Source organism: Apostichopus japonicus, chromosome 8, assembly GCF_037975245.1.
Source record: "Apostichopus japonicus isolate 1M-3 chromosome 8, ASM3797524v1, whole genome shotgun sequence".
Taxonomy (NCBI): domain Eukaryota; kingdom Metazoa; phylum Echinodermata; class Holothuroidea; order Aspidochirotida; family Stichopodidae; genus Apostichopus; species Apostichopus japonicus.
This window is the reverse complement of record NC_092568.1, coordinates 33,062,370-33,082,089: the sequence shown is the minus strand read 5'-3', so window position 1 is coordinate 33,082,089 and position 19,720 is coordinate 33,062,370. Positions and strand designations below refer to the sequence as shown.

Here is a 19,720-nt window from a genome sequence, read left to right as displayed (position 1 = left end):
TTAGGCAGAATTTATATATAATATATAATATAATATATTTATATATAATATAATACAACATATTTATATGTAATATATAATATAATATATTGATATATGATATACTAGAATATATTTGTATCTAATCTGCTATTTTCCAAGAAAAAATAAGTGCTAGTATATTGTTTCTATAACTTCTCCGGTGTTCAAGATATCCACTATTTAAAATATGCATTAAAAAAGTCTGGAAGGCTCCTTTAATGCTTCATTGAAAATGATGACGTCAGCTCCAAAATTGCAAGCATATATGTTACTGTTAATCGATGTTATTTTAACAATTCTAATTTTAACCCCAACCAAGATATGTTCTTTTAAGTTTATATTAATTAACAACAGATCAACTTTTGGAAACATTCAACATTATTTGTCTATGTTAGGCTATAGGTATAGTCTTCAGCATACATCAAGATTAATTTTGTTTTTAATTTTGTTTCCTACTCTCGTGTAAACCCATACATTCTTTTTTTGAATATGTTCCAATTTAACTTTGTACTTTCCCTTACAGTTGTTGTACTAATGAAGGTTCTACTAACATTCTGTTTGTAAACAAATTGTTGTTGTTGAATGACTTATCCGTGTGGATTACCGCAGTACCAGTTAAGCGAAAGAAAGATATTGAATAAATTAAAGAGACATGGACACCTTATATGCAAATAAAAATAATTTATTACAATATTAAGTATGCTTTTCAAATATTTAAAAGATGTCACCAAAATAGCTCGGTTAAATCATTATAAGTTAGTGTGGCATTAATAGATTAATAATTCATAAATAAATTTTGTATGGAAGTGATTGAGAAATCTTAGCAGACTACAGTTTAAAATTTGGTTTTAGTATTCTAAAACAATTGACTAAACAATAAATAAATATTCAATATGAAAAACAATCACCATGCATCAATATGAGAACAGCAATAATATGTACATTTATATATATATATATATAAATAGATATATATATATATATATCTTTTTTTTTTTCGTTTTGACAAAACGTTAATGAAATAAATGAAGGTATTTACTTCGCTAAGTAGCGAATACTTTGTATTCCCAAATTTTCTTTGGAAAGGTTATACATGAATGTTGCATTTCGCATCAGCAATTGTGATACTGTTGTCTTGAAAGACAAAATAATAATTAATAAATAATATAAACTTTTCAAAGAATATTTATGTTAATATATCGGTACACATCTTGTGAATCTGGACTTGAAACCTCAGTTTGTATAAAAAGCGTAATAACTGTACATATTTTAAATATAAAATTTGACTAGTCTATATGTAATATTTATAGAATAAATAATGTTATTTCAGATGACAGAAAAATCGTCCTTCACCAATTTCCTTACTGGTAAGAAAAGACTTTTTATAGTAGTTGCAAAATGGGGTCTCGTCTGTTGAGCAATCTTTGAACCAAATAAATTTATGCATTTAACGTGACACAATCGAGTTTTTTTTTGTGTAGTGCACAAAGCTCAGATCCGCCTTGTATCAGTTACACTGGGTGATCTGCATGGTGGACTAAGTTCGAATCGAACGTTATGATTGGTTAGTTTAATGACGAAATTCTTCATTCAGCCAATGGGCTTAAAGAATTGCGTAGCAGACGACACACCATCTTTAAATTCGTTAGTACTTACTTACTTTATGCATGTATGTATGTGTGTATTTTAGATCCTCCTGCAAGCAGGAACTTGCGAAGAAGCCTCATTGGTTATCAAAGCCGCAAGCTGACCGAAGTCAGTCTCTTACATTCATATTTAACGTCCATGATTATGACATGTCAATTGTCAACAACTCTGTAACTGGACGACATTAATGTTGGAGTAACTCGGGGACCTTATGATTGGAAGGCACCGGCGTTAACCACTGAGCTAACACTCATTGAGCTAACACTCCTTTGATCGTTTAAATCTCTCAAATGAAACCAATGGACAGGAAGAAACACCTTTCTATCCAGTTATTTTTAAGTTAACGTTTGTGCGATTATTTGACGTATTATATATTTGAATTTTTGAATTTGAATCTTTGTAGATATTTGGCTGAGAAAAGCCCAAACTACCTTGGCAGGTGCTAATTTGTCCCAGTTCTCGTACATAAAGGCTGCATGAGAGCTAAATATATGGCATTGGCTGTGTAGATATCGTGTTAGTTTAGATTGTAATAAGAAATATGATGTTAATAACCAAAACCGAACCTGGCCATACCTTTTATGGAAATGGTATGACCCATTGTCTCTCTAACATGTTAGATATATCTCATGCACTTTTCTGCATCAGATAACTAAACAAACAACTAAGAATTCGCGATAAATTGATTAATAACGAATGTTTTTTTTTTTTTTGAAGAAAATGACAACCAAAAAAGAAACCGTCTCTTCTTTGTGCCAAATACCAATCTATACATTGTCATAGCATGTTGCAAAAGTTGCAATCAATTTGTTGTTACAACACTGCTTTGGACCTGACGATATGTGATAGTAATGTCCTCCACAGCATTGTTCGTGGACCGGATCTCGGATCACTTGGTTACCGCAACACTGTCCATTCGCGATCTCCTTATGGATCAGGCCGTCGCAACATGTATCACGTGACGTATCGACTGCTTCGCCATTGGAGCAACACTGGTCGTCGGCCGACATGACGTAATTTTTCCCGCCAGTGGTACAGCATGTCTGGAATAACGTGTTGTATTTCAGTTTATCGCAACACGAGTCTCCCTCAGCAGTGTCATTGTACAGGCTATCTTCGCAACAGAGAGCGCCCTCTTCAGGGCTGAAAGGGACACTCCCACAACACTCCTGGTGGTCATCTGTCTTCCGGTACCTGTTAAATATTAAAATGGTATTAAGAATAAAATTAATATATATATATATATTAACATCTCTGTATAATATTTATCTAGAACTCGGTTAATTTTCAAGTTTAACATCTCAGATAGAACTCCCTTAGTACATATAAAAGTCCAGATATTGTAGAAGATTATCTAAAATATACTTTAATCTCCATTTTGTCGCCCCACCCCTCCCGCCCCTCCCAACACCCTTTATTTTACCGTTATACTTGACGGCATCTTTCCGATATTTTCGGAGTAAATAATCGATGTGAGTGACTCTCTTTCAGACATCATAAGATCATTTTTAAGGGAGGGAAGACTCGCGCACAAACAAACGTCTGATGCCGGTAATCTGACCTATTTTCGAATGAGGTGCAACAGAAGTGTTAGACACCACCATCGATCCCACAGAATACACACACAGCTTGCTACCGTCGGTAATTAGACACTAGTGCACAGTCAATACATGCAGCTACGGTCGATACCCATAACACAGTGTACATAGCAGCGATGGACATCTCATGACCAGATAAAAGATAACAATTAAGTTATCACGTTTCATTACTGTCTGCATTTTGTAGCGACAAGAAAAACACTTCTCTTGCAAGCAACGGAAAGTTAACTTTTCTTTGCAGAGGGCGGCACGCGGTTTGGGGCGAGTCTTCGATGCCTTTAAAGTGTGTCAGTCCAAAGTTAGACCTTGCAGGCAGATAAACAACAAAAACAAAGGCAAGTGAAGATGATGATGATGATGATGAGGAGGGGGAACTTACTTTGTATCTCTGCAGCAGAGTTCAGTTGATGGCTCATATTGTTCGCCGCCACAGCATTTAATGTCATTTCCATAGTATCTGTTTCCCCTGCAAATGATCTCTGTTTCGCTAACCTGTCCGCTTACCGTCTGACCGTCACAATATAACGTACCGTCAGTCCCCACAGAGTGGAGTTGGTCAACGCAACAAATTTTCGTCTCATCCTGTGTATCGTATTTTTCCTTTCCACAACATTCATGACCTGATTGGGAGACGGGGGGAAAGAAAGAAAGAATTACATGAAGGACTCAGTTTGAATGCACATTTTATATTGTTAGCTTATAAGCGGATTATTGATCTCAGGATCATAATGGATTATTGTTGTTGTTGTTAATTCCTGAGCTTTTGTTTATCATCCTATTCCTATATCTTATTTTTAAGTAATATACATCGTTATTATCTATCTATTTATTTATTTATTTATTTATTTATCTATCTATTTATTTACACTTTTTTGTTGTTGGCTGCATCACGTAACCTCTCGAGAGTATTACAATGGAGTGACAGATTGCAAAAAATAAATATGCATTCTGAATTCGAGATAATGGATGTCCATATATAAGGAAACTTAACCCTTTCTTTTAAACTTCGTTCTATGTGTGCGTGTGTATGTGTGTATGCTTGCGTTTGTTTTGAATTATGACTGAGGACTTGACCAATAGAATTCCAGGTTCTTCGGAAGTGATTTCTAAAGAATCAACACGTCCTCGCAAGAATTCTATTGTTAAGGGGTATTATTGAGGTTATAGGGTACATGGGTTTGAACAATGAAAAAGAAAACAATACAGTCCTCAGTCTGAATGTAAAACACAACTGTGTGCATGAAGGGAGGACAGGGTAAAAGTGTCATAAAGATTGTGGAAACTAACCTTCCTCTCTGGCTCTTATAAACCCATCGCAACACATGGATGTTTCATAGTTGTACCCCTGTATCTTGTTTGGTTCACAACATTCGTCCGATTCTTTACAACAAGTGTGGTTAGCTGTGATCAGCCGTCCATCGCAACATCCTTGCTGCATCTTATTATAGTAGAGTTTTCCGTGTTCCCTACTGTAGCAGGTATCTGGTTTGGCATCGATATCATCTTTCTTTCTCACTTGTTCGTTGGAATCGCATCCCTCCGTTCGAATATCATATACTCGCGGTCCGCAAGTCCTGTGAAAGTAAAATCAAAGTGACATTGGTTGTTTATGTAATTACTGAATATTCATATGACGGGGACTTAAAAGCACCAAGTTGGGGCATTTTTTACCGTCTTTTGCTTCTGTATTTCATTGTTTTTTCAGGTCTAGTTTCAATGCACCTGTACTGAACGTACGGGACAGTATGAATATCAGGTCTGCTTTTAGATAAAAGTAAGGAATTGTTCATACTGTCAGTGCTTTCAAGCATGATATGAGAGGACAGCATAGAGTGGTATTAGCATTAGGCAATTGTACCACATGATTGCTTAAAGTTCAATAAGAATAAATAACCACGCCTGCTCGATGCATCAATTAATATATAGGAGAATATATATCATGTTACCAAAGCAACCAGTTAAATTAAATCCTTGAAATAAGTACTCCGGCGGCAATTATGGTGTCTGAAATATTTCGTGAGGAAATCAGAACCCTGGGGAAACCATACTTGTTAAAACTTCTAATAACTTTTAGCGAGGTAAAATTTGAGACTAATACTGTTGACCCGGTTTCTGTGTTGATGATGTTATATGTTCTATTGTCCAATATAGGCCTAAGTTGAGGTTGAACTAAAGAATAGGTACAATAAATGCCATTCTTTCAACCCCATTTCAGTTAATGCTCTGCAATGTAGGCTCCTCTTCAAGTAAACTGGTTTACTTACTTGGCCACGTCTTCAGGAATTGGGTGAACCTTTCCGTTCAGGCATGATTCGGTCTCGGGGAAATAAGTCGGTCTGGCTGAAGTAAAAGAATCACAACAACGCACTTCTTGGTTGTCTTCAAACCTGTTGTAAAGTTGATTTTTGCAACAAATCTTTTCTGACTTGTAGAAAAAGGCTTCGTTACAATAGCCGACACCTGTAGGAAGAGCTCGTACCCCTTCAGTTGTACAAACCTATAGACAGAAAATAAGATTACAAAACCATCCATTTTTATTTACCAAAAGGCAAACATCTAACATAACCCCGTGTTTTGTTCTCAAGCTACGTTATACGTGCACGTTAGTCTATTTATCGGTAAACTACTCAATGCACCACCGCCAGGTGCATACGCATATTTCTGTGATGTGTTGTCAATGTACGAATGACATCACAAAAGATTGCACAATAGCAATAAAACTATACATTTCAAAATTCTATAGGCCTATGTCAGTAGCAGAAAAAGCTAGCGAGCCTCGTCTCGATCACACCGTGTTTGTCTTATACTGATTCTGTGTTAAGTGTGATAACCCCTCAGTCATCCCTACAGGAAACTTCATTATTCTATATCCTTACAGCTGTCCCTACAGGAATCTGTCACTATTCTAAATACTTATACAGCTGTCCCTACAGGAATCTTTCGCTATTCTATATACTAACAGCTGTCCCTACAGAAATCTGTCACTATTCTAAATACTTATACAGCTGTCCCTACAGAAATCTGTCACTATTCTAAATACTTATACAGCTGTCCCTACAGGAATCTGTCACCATTCTAAATACTTATACAACTGTCCCTTCAGGAATCTTTCACTATTATATATACTTACAGCTGTCCCTATACAGGAATCTGTCACTATTCTAAATACTTATACAGCTGTCCCTTCAGGAATCTTTCACTATATATATACTTACAGCTGTCCTACAGGAATCTGGCACTATTCTATATACTTACAGCTGTCCCTACAGGAATCTGTCACTATTCTAAATACTTATACAGCTGTCCCTACAGGAATCTACCACTATTCTATAATCTTTCGCTATTCTATATACTTACAGCTGTCCCTACAGGAATCTACCACTATTCTATAATCTTTCGCTATTCTATATACTTACAGCTGTCCCTACAGGAATCTTTCACTATTCTAAATACTTATACAGCTGTCTCTTCAGGAATCTTTCACTATTATAGATACTTACAGCTGTCACAGGAATCTTTCGCTATTTTATATACTAACAGCTGTCCCTACAGAAATCTGTCACTATTCTAAATACTTAAACAGCTGTCCCTACAGGAATCTGTCACTATCATCTATATACTTACAGCTGTGTTACTGTCGTACGGTATGTGTCGTACATAAGGTGTAAAGGCGTTACTCATTACTTCACAGGTGGAGTCTAGCGTGGAAGTCTCGTCGTCGTAACATTTGTGTAGTCCAACGCAATTCTCATTCAGGTCGCGAACGGTACCGTCTGGAGGGAGACCAAAGACTCGGTTACTATAAGCAGTAATAATATTTACTGGTTATGACTGATAGAGTGGTTGTATAGGTGCTTGGGAGATTCGGGTATGATAAAGGGAGGTGTAGGGGTGGAAAGTGCGGTGGGCTGCGTGGAGGACGGAGGATTTTTATAGGGAGTGTAAAGGACAACATACATATCATTGTACCATCATCGTACAGACATTATCTTACGCGACACATGTAGTAAAACCTGAAAAATTAGTTTTCCTTACTGTTAGTTAATTTTATGTATAAAAATAGTGGAAAGCCCCAATGAGAGTACCACATATTTACATTGACCTATCGCAGGCGTGACAACTTATATAAAAGTATTAAAATAGAAGAAAATGATTATTATTTGAAATATGTTTTCGTTTCATACCTGTACAACATTTTTGAGACGTTTGATGAAATAATAGTCCATGGCAACATCCCTGCACGTCTGGATTATAAGAAAACGACCCACAGCACTCCATATTCTCCGTCGTTTTATTAGAGACAGAAATGTCATACCTACTTATGCAACAAAGTTGTCGGAACGTGTTGTAGGTGATCACTAAACAAACGAAAAATAATAATAATATTAATAATAATAATAATATTTTTAATAATTATAATAATAATATTATTAATAATAATAATAATAATTATTATAATAATAATAATAATAATAATCGACGTAAACCTGAACATGCAAACACATGCACGTTTATGTATAACTATATTGGTTTTACTACTGAGATCAACGTATGGCCGTTAACGTTGTATTCTTCCTTCTCAAATCAACAATAAGCAATATACTTCGCAAAAAGATATATTCTTATTTAGAATCCCAAATTTGTTCGCATTTCTGTCACTATTGAAGTTTGTAATTACAACAACAACAACAACAAAATGTCCCCCTAAATTCCCCTACTTAATTTGATGAATAAACCCGATATTATTGAATTTATATTTATAACTGCAAGGATTAATGTCATAACAAAAGATGTCTTGGTCAGCCATTTTATCAATAAAGTTATGAGCAGGGTGATTCGTAACAGTATAGCGCCACATTTGGATATATAGTTACCTCCTCCACAGCACGCATTTCCATCCTCTCCGTAATTATGCAAGCTACCGCCACATTCAAATTGTTCCGAGATGAGATACGCGGTGAGATTACGTGACCATGTCCGGGTTATACCATCGATTTCCGGTACACTAAAATCAACATACCACTGATTGTAATAAGTTTCGAAGACACAAGTGGATGCTTCTTTATTGTACGGCATATCGTCACAGCAGTCCGCCCTCCCTAAATTGTAAAAAAAAAATATGTATATATATTTATATATTGAAACAGAGAAGAAAAATCACAAAATGGTTGACGGGATTTTAGATTTCCATGCGATTCTGTTCAAGCATTGACACCCCCCCCCCCCCCAGGATTGTCTTTGTTCAAACTACTTCAGGCTAGTATAGTTGTAAAAAAAAAAAAACTATTTTCTTTGATCAAGGCATCACAGAATGCATGATGTGAGCTATAGAAGAAGGATAATGCTACGTTGTGGGGAGGGGGGAGGGGGGAGGGGGAGGGGGAGGGGGAGGGGGAGGGGGAGGGGGGAGGGGGAGGGGGAGGGGGAGGGGGAGGGGGAGGGGGAGGGGGAGGGGGAGGGGGAGGGGGAGGGGGAGGGGGAGGGGGAGGGGGAGGGGGAATGAAAACAATGGTAATAATAAGGACGTATACCCGCAACAAAAAGGAAATCCATTCTGCCACTTCCTTTATGCATGCAGGGGTCATAGTTAACATTTAAAGTATTTGACACTAGGTGTGTGCAGAATATGGCTCGCCCACCCCTCTGTCCATTTCCAACCGAGTAAAGTTGATTCACGTGTACCCACCTTCATATGGCACGACTTCTCTATGGCAACATGCTTCATTGTCGGCATTATAAGGTATCTGGCCGCAACAGTGGGTATCGGAACCGCGTGGTACCACTTGTCCTTCGCAACACATCTCAATATTTTCTTGGAATGTAGTGGTACCGCAACACCCTGTCGTGTTATCGGGGCGCTCGTTGATTACCTGTCAAATAGAAGAATAAATGAACAATAGATATATATACCTGCGGCTGGAAAGTTCATATCGCAATCCCTAGAAAAATGTGCATAACAAAGTAATATTTGTCATTTATTGTATTTTTCTTTGTTTCTATTACCATTCCATAACATATTATGGTAATAAACAAAATTTGACGGTACAAAATAGTCTGCCTAATTAACTATACCGCTGAGTTTAGCTCGTAAAATGTGATGGCTATGAAAAGTATTACATCCAAAGGCCACGTGTTCAGTTTTTTTTTATTTTTTGAAGGGTTTTTGAAGGGTTTAAAAACTTGTCAAGGAACAAATGGGTTTGAATGTCATCCAAGGGTGCTCTTGTATACTCCTTTTTTTTTTTTCATGGATTTATGAAGTTCGGCTAAAATGTGACTAATATTAGGACAACTTGAAACGTATTCATAAATTGTGAGCATGATTAGGTCTAGGGAATGAGAAGCAGACGTATATAGGTCATAGGGCGTTGTGGTTAAGTGGTTAAGGCAGTGGACTTGTGATCTAAGGATTACAGGTTCGAGCCCTGGCCAGATCACTGCGTTGTGTCCTTGGGCAAGGCACTTTATCTCCATTGCCTCTCTTCACCCAGGTGTATAAATGGGGACTTGCGAGGTGCTTGTAAATATAGTTGCATGCGCCGGTTTGTGGCTGCACCCTATGGGAAGTCCCCCGGGGGACACGTGGCTGTGGTGCACTGTGGTGCCCCAGGAGAGATTGTTTGAATTGTGCAAATTTGGTGTGTAGGCGTGACAAGTTACCAATAACCAGGGTTAAGTTACACATCCGGGACAGCAAGTTTGCTTATGAGGATGTTCATTAATCAAGAATCAAGAATATAGTGTAAACGTTATTCTCACCATTTCACAACATAGTTCTAACTGTGGATCGTATTTATCCATTCCGCAACATTTCTGGTTCCTGCTGGATTCAAACACCACACTTGCACCATTCGATGAACAGCACAGATCGTTTCCTGGTTGGTAAATCTGTGCAACACCATCACCACAGCATTCCCCGATACCGTTAACGACCTTTCCATTGCAACACGTGCCAACCCTTGTGTCCATGTAGTCACCTCCACAACAAGTAAAATCTGTGAGAAACGAGTAGAAAACCGAAACAAAGATATAAAACAAATGAAAAAGATAATAAAGATATGATAAAATGATTAATAATGTGACGTTTTGTTCATCCAAACTTGGACGTTTTCATTTATAGTGTATATATAACCATATAACAGTAACCATGGGCAGTTACTCGTTTCATGGGGTGGCGCTATATACATCTACGTTATTATTATTATTATTACTATATATTGTACCGAAATATGCGGAGGACCCTGCAGCTACCCGCAGTTTTCAATGTCAGCGTGGATGCATCTTTTATAGACTGAAACATATCTGCAGGGGGGGGGGGGGGTGATGGGCGGCCCTGGGTTTGAGGGTTAAGGATAAGTGGGCTGCTATTGTGTGAGGGGTGGTTGAGGAATGTGATAGGGCGCGAAATATCTGACTGTCTCTTTGATGAATCCCCGTTGGTAATTGGTATGGTTCGAATAGTATACATTTCGAAAGAAAAAATGAAACTTTTAACAAAAAAAAGAAACATCATTTTAAGATAAAATATCGAAATTATAAATAAAAGGCCATGAGAAAAAGGAGGAGTCAACTTACGATCTTGCTTATCGTTAAGTGTGTTATCGCAACAAACTTGAGATGCTTTGTCGTAAACGTGATCATCGCAACATCCTTCTGTTTGTAAGTTAAATGGCATATTCGCCCATATAGGTCCACAACAACCGTGCGTTGATTTGTCGATGACACCAGTTGTTCCGCAACAATCATGTGTCGCTGTACTGTACATTTCTGTGGTTTCTTGGCCTGATCACAAAAAATATATATATATATATAATAATAACAATAACAATAAAGTAAAGAAACATCAAAGCCCAGCTTCTTTAAGAATGATCTCAAATATATCATTAACAACTCCCTGAACTCCTGGCGGAATGAAAATGCTGCTACAACTTGCTTGGTGTTTGTAGTTTTTTAATTACCATTATAACTTACCCCTTTGACCCACTTACGAATTATATTTCCTATACCCACCCACCCACCCATATCAATTTGCTTCAATGGAGGAGTCACATTGCCACTGTCAATTTCACAGCTGTCAATAGTCCAGCAAACCCAATGAATAATGTATCTATTGCCTCATTCTATATCCCGATTGGTTGAATGGGCGGGGCTTGCATGATTGCGTATATATGTACGTATTCGATTCGTATCTACGCCTCTTCTCTCAGTATCATCCCTTCTCCTACCCCTCCCTTACCCCCCCCCCCCCAACATTACATTGAAATGAAGGGTTCGTTAAAATAGCCATACTTACAACAGTCTGTCAGGCGGTTTCCATTAATGTCAAGCTCGAGTGAATACACAGTTCTTGAACAACATATTTCTGTGTTTGTATTATATTGCACATAGCAGTCGTCTAGCCCACATCGTGCGATTTCTCCCTCTGTATTGCCTGTGGAAATTAAGATACATTATACTAGCAATGTAACAAACCATTTTCAAAAATTTGGAATTATAGCAATGCAAAGTTGCAATTAATGTGTTGGTTTTATATCATCGCATTATAATGGCTTTGCCATATGTATATGGTTGCAACCGTTTTTGCACGCTGCAAGTTCATTAAATGCAGACAATGGTACGAAGAAATTTAACTGGAAAAATTCTTTTCCCCTTCCACCATTTTTGTTGTTGAAGTTAACTGCCTATACATTTATCGTACCCTATTACCATTTTGATGGTCTAAGGGTATAACAGAATATAGACCTATTTGTTGCCAGGTGTGATATTTATCCACATCAGGTACTAATATTGTACCAGCACATTTTCGAGAAATATCAACCCTATATAAAACTTTATAAACTATAAAACTATGAAAAATGAAGAATGGAATGGGATTTTGCCTTGATTTGATTGAAAAACAAGCATGCGATTGGATTGAAAAGAAAATGGTAAATCAAGAAAAAAGAAAGAGATTTTTTTGCACAAAAGTTGAAATCCTCGCCACCAGTTGGATAACAAAAAAAGTTGCAGCATGTTCATACCTGATGCACTTGTTGATCCATGTTTAAGAACAACTAATAAAAATGACATAATCAATTATTATTACATGAAATGCATACAAACTTATGCAATTGTTCAGATTAATTCAATCCGATTCCTTTTTTTTTTCATAAAGAAAAACCCTCTTCATATTCAATTTCAATTGACACCCACCTTTACAAATCAAATGAACTTAATCGCCATAATGAATTTCTTACACGCACACATGCATGTTCAGCCTAGACCATCACACACTGTTCACAAACACACGTCCGTTCGTAGCTGCCGTTCCCACAGTTAGCGAAAACAATGTACAACGATGCCCGTATTAGGCTAAAAATAACTACAGGGATTCCCCTGTAGTCGAATGCAGAATTTCTACAGCTAGGTGAACGCTCAGAGCGGTTATGCAAGAATTGTGGAGCGTAAAGTGAATGAGGACACACGGAACGTTCTTTTGTACTTCCAGCACACTGTGTGCTAACATGATTATAATCACACAATCTTGATGATACACGGACGGGTTGGGGTGTTTTTTTTTTTGCCCCCGGTGTGTTAAGATGTTATTTTACAATGTTACCCACCTAGAACATGCATACTATGCTAAAATTAGACTGTCTGTATGTGGGTTTGTGTGTGTGTATCTGTATTAGTCTGTGCGTGCGTGTGTGTAGTATAATGGGAAGAAGTGCTGGCTACTTGATAGGGATATCTTTCCGTTTAAAATCTTCCGTTTTTATATTGCTTCTGAGGGATTTTTCTTTTACTTTTTCTTTTGGTTCTGTTAATGTACAATGGTGTTAATGTATATTAACAGCTGCATGCGCGATATAATAATAACGGATAAGTTTACACATATACTGACACAATGCGAAATGGAAAATATCCCTATCCTTATCAAACTGCAAACGTCTAATGGACCAACCGGTAATTAATTGCTATATGTCTTTGTTAGTGTCCCACATTGATTCTTTAAGAAGTTACGATCAAGTCATCTGTTTCTTATACGCTATAATTCAGGCTTTGACAATTGCGGACAACAATGGGATTGAATCTATTGTTCTTTTTTCTTGAATCCAAGTTTATAGCCAAAGAGTCTAGATTCAAGTGTCCTACACCCCCCCCCCTCCCTCTATCTCGCTCTCTCTTGCTATTTCTCGGCTATTCCAAGTCTAATCATTTTAATTTTCACATTTTAAATGTTTTGAATGGAAGAATAGCAATGTATCTTCTTTTTTATTATTACTTATCGTTTGCTATAGCCTGTTAATATTCTATGAGCTTAATAAGTGATTTGATATTAAATCTTATCGTAGAACTTGTATTAGTATCGCTACTCTGCCAGCGATTACACCGCAACTTAATAACGATAATATAAAAAGGAATCAGTTTTGCTTACCAAGTAAACTCAGAATTAGTGCAACTTGCATCAAGCTGCGAAAAATCCACATAATCGAAAGCACCATATTGCACTTAGGACGCTATCCCTTGCATCCAATAGAAATAAAATTGTTAAAAAGGCTTCCACAAATTCCTCCAATCGAATAAAATTGTTAAAGTTCTTCCCAAATTCGACACTTTTGAATCCCAATGTCCACGTCCGTCGGTTTTCTGTTGATATGTGCAGGTTCTAAATGGCCTACTACTTATATATATATATATGTATATGGGGATTTCCCGGCAAGTCCAATCTGCCGAAAATAGCAACAACGTATACTAACATATCGGCAACTGTGTATGCGGAGCACGGTATTGCGCAATACCACACGATTTACCGCGCGAAGTGTTTGCTTTGTACATTACCAAATGGTCAGGATATAACGTTTACTTTGTTAACAGCAGTAGCGTATATTTTTCTTTTCATAATATCTGATGTATTGCATATAAGTAATTTCTGATTAAGTGATTTTAATGTTGGTTTGTACGGTAGAGGTGATAGCCTATACCCTTAATTACTAAATCATTAATGTTGACCAAAGATTTTAAGAATTTTTTTTTTAAATAGACTAAACTTTGAGCGTAACAATTACTACTTGCACCTTCTCATTTTGTAGAAGAAAATATATCGTACGATATTCCCCCCGTTGATATGATTTGAAAAGAAGAAAGAATATAATTAGTACCATATCCTCCTTCATTTTGAAGATTTCAATTTTTGCATTGTGACTGAAAGGATAATATGTATAGGTATGATCTCTTCCGAGTCGCTCCGAAGTGTGTGGGGGAGGTGGTGGGTTGGAGTGGTATAGGTTAAAGTGGGACTTGTAATAATCCTTAAAATGAATATAAAAAATGTATCTTACCCAGCAGTAACACGAACGTCACTGACAGCAGGTTGGAAATCCATAAAGAAAACTCCATGTCTATTGGCTCTCAATTATTTTTATGATTGTTTTATTTGGAGAATATATATCTCTGCTTCAGTCCGTTTCAGAATTATTTCCTTTGGTCGATTCTCCGGTTTGATATTTTCTTTTCTTATATATATATCTATATATTTATATATCTATAAATGTAAACTTTCCTCGGAGAGCACTACAATGTCGTTGTTAGGCGCCGTGAGGGCATTTAAAATTATGGATGTAGAAGTCATATACCGAGCTGTTTTATACTAACTAGTACATCCCTCGTTACCTGGTTACGTAGTGCAACCATAAGCAACTGAATATCCCGAATATAGGGCTTCCCCTTTTGTGATAGGCCTATATATAGTATAATAACAATCATAGGTGTCTACATCATATCTATATTGTATCGTGTCATTGCCCATGTACGGACTGTGTGTACTATGTGATTGCGCAATGTATATTTTCTTTGTATGGCAAGGTATTGAAAAAGCGGAATAATATGATTGTGTACCCTCTGTATACGCTGTTCGGTTATTCTCGCTTCCATGAATTCTATCTATATCTATATATATATACATTTATGCATCCAAAAAATTTCACTTTCACAAAGGTTACTTGTAACTGTTACGGGATTAATAGTAATTTATGACCAGGTATATATCAACTTACACCCTAAATTTCCTTCCGGCCAATATTCTTTATTTTTTTTTTTTTTTTTTCTGTAGCATCGGTTATACTAGTTTAAATAGGTCGTTAAATTGTTATAACAAAGCAAATAATAAAAGGTTTAGAAAAAAAGGCGTTTTGGCGAAACAGTTTGCATGTATCATTCTCTTGCTAACTTTTAGTTACTTTCAATTGCTTTAATGATCCATATTTCATTGGAGGTAATTACGTAAAGAAAGGAAGAAGGGAGGGAGGGTCATGGGAGGGGTGTGATGGGAGGGGGTGTGATAGGAGGGATTTACGGATATGGTTGGTGAGGATCTATTATATGATAAGTATCTTAATGGGATTACAAATGCACGAAGAAGCAGTTAAATTATACATATATGCGTGATCATGGCACTGTTCCGGAATAAGGGAGGGTTAGGTGAGGGTAAAGGAGGGTTAGGTAAGGGTTTGGGTTGGTTAGATTCGGGTTTGGGTTGGTAACATTCGGGATTGGGTTGGTTAGTTTCAGCTTTGGGTTGGTTACATTCGGGATTGGGTTGGTTAGTTTCGGCTTTGGGTTGGTAAGGTGAGGGTGCGGGTGTGGGTATAGGTTGGGGTTTGGAGTAACGGTCAACCAGTAAACGCACAAGTACTGAATCAATACAACATTTCACCTTCTTTATACAGTTAATAGCGTGAATGCTCGTGAAGTGGGTACCGTAATATACATATATAAAAAAAAGGTTAGTTTCACAATTGCTTCTAGAATTGTGCAAGGCGAACAATTTTGCCATGCTTGTGTCATTGTCATGTTCATAATTTTACTACTCTCTTTGGCAAAATCTCATTGGACTGGAAGGGAACGAGTGACCATGGAAACGTTACCACAAAAATGTTACCACAATAACTTTTCACTATTTCATATAACCACTCCGCCCCCACCCCCCCCCACCAACACACACCCCTTCCCATCCTATCATAACGCTGCTTCGTATTACATCTACCGAAACATTTTGATGGAAATAAAAGATCCACTCGTCTGGTTTTATATTATACTTAGTAAGGTTTTGCGTTACCGCCAGTTCGACTAATATTAAATGTGTCAAATAAACTGTTAAATGTATCAATGCATCACGAGTAAATATATATATACAATCAAATTAAATATATATATATACAATCAAATTAAGTGTGTATATATATATATTTATATATATATATATATATATATATATATATATATATATATATATATATATATATATATATATATATATATATATATATATATATATATTGATTACTCAGCGATGAGGTTTATAAATAACAGGGCTTCGTGTTTATACCGTATAAACAATTACTGTTTCAGTCCGGTTTGTAAGTTTATAACGAACCTGGAAATATGAATACATATGTATAATTGTTTTCCTATTATATGTGAAATGCTATTCCAATAAACTTTCGATTGATCAAACAAAGCATATATAAAAACAAATCATGAATCCTAATAAGATATAACTCGATTCGATCCCTAACATTTCGTCGACCCAAGAGTAATTTTCCCCCCTCTTATATTTTTTCAAACAGCTGCTTTAGCAATAATAGATTATTGTTTTTCTATATTTCATTTCATTTCCACATACAAGCGATGTCATGAGCTTAGTTTGTGTACTTAGTCTGACGTATACGGAACTGTTAAGATAATTGTTTTCAGCAAGTTTGCTGCTGGATGCGGGAATGATGACATTTCGGATGTGAGCGTAATTATATATCTTCTTTTACCTTTTTGTTTTGTAGGATGTTGAATTGACGAAATATATTAAGTGATCAATTTATAATTATGCAGATTATTAAACTGATGATTTATTTGATATATATATATATATATATATATAATTAATTGAAATCGTAATGAGTTGGAAAATCCAGAACAGTGAAAAAACTTCCAGCCTCCACCGGGATTCGAACCCGGGTCTCCCGTTTTATATGCGGACACCTTAACCACTATAGGCTATGGACGCTGATTGTATGTCCAGAGGTTCGAAAACGGTAAGGAAGGTCGTAATTCCACTGTAGGCGCTTGTCACCTGAATCTGTTTTGGTGACGTATTTGCCTTGCTCTAGAGATCAAACATGATGCTGACCAACTCGAAATCATGAAATCATTTGTGATTCCTAAAGCCGGATCTCGAATAGATACTTTAAACAAACTTTTGTTAATGAAATGGAGGTAAATGACAAATGCAAATGAATATCTCTATAGTTGAAATTGTAATGGGTTGGAAAAATCCAGAAAAGTGAAAACTCTTCCAGCCTCCACTGGGATTTGAACCCGATATAATATATATATATATATATATATATATATATATATATATATATATATATATAGACATATACACATTCAAAGGTATATCTAATAATGTTTCAATAACAGCTTTATACAAATTGTAACGACATAGTCAATAATGTCCTAATTTACATATACGAGGGATTTGGCGCAGTGCTATCTTGCTCCAATGAGAAAACCTTATTAACCATTCTATATAGAATCTTTTTTTTTCCCTGAAGGTATATGGTAGGGTGGGTTGGGGAGGGGTGGAGTGGGGAGGGGGAGGAGAGGAAGATGCCGAAAGCCTCTGGAAAGCGAAATGTCTTGATATCATGGAAGGTTTGATGTTACTCAACCTTAGTACCGCGTAATAAAGAATTACAATTACCTATAGGTGTAACGAAACGGTCATGTATATAAGGAGTAATCAAGTCTTATTCTAACGATTGGGGAAGGATGGGGTGGGGGAGGAGGGAGTGTGTTGTTGGAGTGGGAGTCTGATGTGAACTTATCTCGATTATCAAATTGGGTTAAACTCTGTGTTACTGATGGATAAATAACGACCGCTCTTAAGCATACACTCAATCTTTCAGATAAAAATTACGAGATGGAAATTAAATAGATTACGATTCTGGGCATCGGTTTAGAGTAGAGTAGGGTGAGTGTGAGCCGGGGAGGGCAGGGTGAGTGTAGGGTGGGGTAGAGGAGGGTAGGGTGAGTGAGGGCGCTCGTCATGTGAGCGCAAGTTATGTTAAAAATTAGACACAATAACCAATGTGGTGTACATACTTAGTAAATGTTGCAACATTAACATATATACGCAAGCTGAGTTGGTCGCAACTGTGTTTTCGTTTAAAGAGGTCGGTCGTGCACATCTGCATGATGTCATGTTGTTTCCAGCTGGTCATGAATATTCATAAGAAGGTGGCACACTCTTTGCTCATTGAAAGAAATTAAATTCCACAATAAACGCGATAGTGTCCATTGTAGCAGTATATCTGTTATACGTTGGACATACATATGCAGCCTAATCAAGATTTCACTACACCGATTTAAAAAAAAAATTAACTTCAAAATTTAAATCTTGACAATGAGGTTATCATTATTGCCTTATTAAAGGTAACAGCAGTACAAACGTTTCTGTTATTTCTAACATAATTATATCTATGTATTATAATAAAGGCGTGTGAAGTTATCGATTATAGTAGGCCTATAATAGACTGCGCAAAGTGCATTCAGTGACGTAACGGTCACGTCCGTGATAGAACATGTAACAGAGGGATATAAAAGAGCATGCGCAGTTAAAGTTGCAGCCGGCCTGCAGAAAATATCATGATCGTTTTCGTTTCCAGAAGATCGGATGGCGGCAAGTTATAATGTTATATTAAAATCCTGCTATCAGCTTCCTGCTATAGTTAAACATGTACAACGAGTTGTTAATATTAATTAACCTTAATGATTAATGACAATAATGGTAAGAAGCTTGGATATATATATATATAGGCATGTGCATCTACCGTTGAAATTGTAGAAGGTCCCGGTCCAAGTGCTAACTTTCATCCTCACCCCCCCCCCCCCGTCAGGTCCAGACCCATGACTATTTTCTTTAAACAAAAAGTGGTGTTATCCTCCTGTCGGTGAAGTGGTACCTCCGAGAAAAAAAAAACAGAAGAAAAAAAAACCAAGACGTAAAATTCAAACTAGGGCAGATGAACAGACAATCAAACGTTATTTTGTTTAGTTCTCCATGCATGTGTCTTTATTATTAATGCGTCCTTGTAATCTGTTTTCGTTTTCAATTTACCTTTGAAGAAGATCATACTATACTAGCATAGAAACGTCAGGCCTTCTAACTTATATACATTTGACATACACATGCTTTTCGTAGAGTAGTATAGAGTGTAGAGTATAAAGGGTAGAGTATACAGAGAATATAGAGTAGAGTGTAGAGTATAAAGAGAGTAGAGTGTATAGAGCGTATATTGTAGAGTGTAGAGCGTATATTGTAGAGTGTAAAGATAATATAGAGAGTAGAGTATAGAAAGTAGAGTACAGAGTAGAGTGTAGGGTTGAGTATAGAGTAGAATATAGATAACTCTACA

The 19,720-nt window shown here is 36.6% G+C and overlaps 1 protein-coding gene across 3 annotated transcripts; it reads right to left on the bottom strand.

Annotated features, from left to right (window-relative positions):
* Positions 1 to 675: 675 nt before the first annotated feature.
* LOC139971758 (uncharacterized) lies at positions 676 to 14,853 on the bottom strand. Of its 3 annotated transcripts, none has more exons than XM_071978490.1 (12): positions 14,588 to 14,853; positions 11,560 to 11,697; positions 10,842 to 11,048; positions 10,026 to 10,261; positions 8,953 to 9,136; positions 8,141 to 8,365; positions 7,451 to 7,624; positions 6,891 to 7,039; positions 5,531 to 5,763; positions 4,554 to 4,840; positions 3,646 to 3,886; positions 676 to 2,862 (listed from the first exon to the last, which is right to left on the bottom strand). In XM_071978490.1, the coding sequence occupies exons 1-12, from the start codon at positions 14,643 to 14,645 to the stop codon at positions 2,436 to 2,438; spliced, it is 2,559 nt and encodes an 852-aa protein (XP_071834591.1). In that variant the 5' UTR covers positions 14,646 to 14,853; the 3' UTR covers positions 676 to 2,435. The 3 variants fall into 3 exon arrangements, with proteins under 3 accessions (XP_071834591.1, XP_071834590.1, XP_071834592.1); XM_071978489.1 differs by lacking the exon at positions 14,588 to 14,853 and adding an exon at positions 13,684 to 13,916 and having other exon boundaries at positions 677 to 2,862; XM_071978491.1 differs by lacking the exon at positions 14,588 to 14,853 and adding an exon at positions 12,459 to 12,820 and having other exon boundaries at positions 677 to 2,862.
* Between the last annotated feature and the right edge of the window lie 4,867 nt (positions 14,854 to 19,720).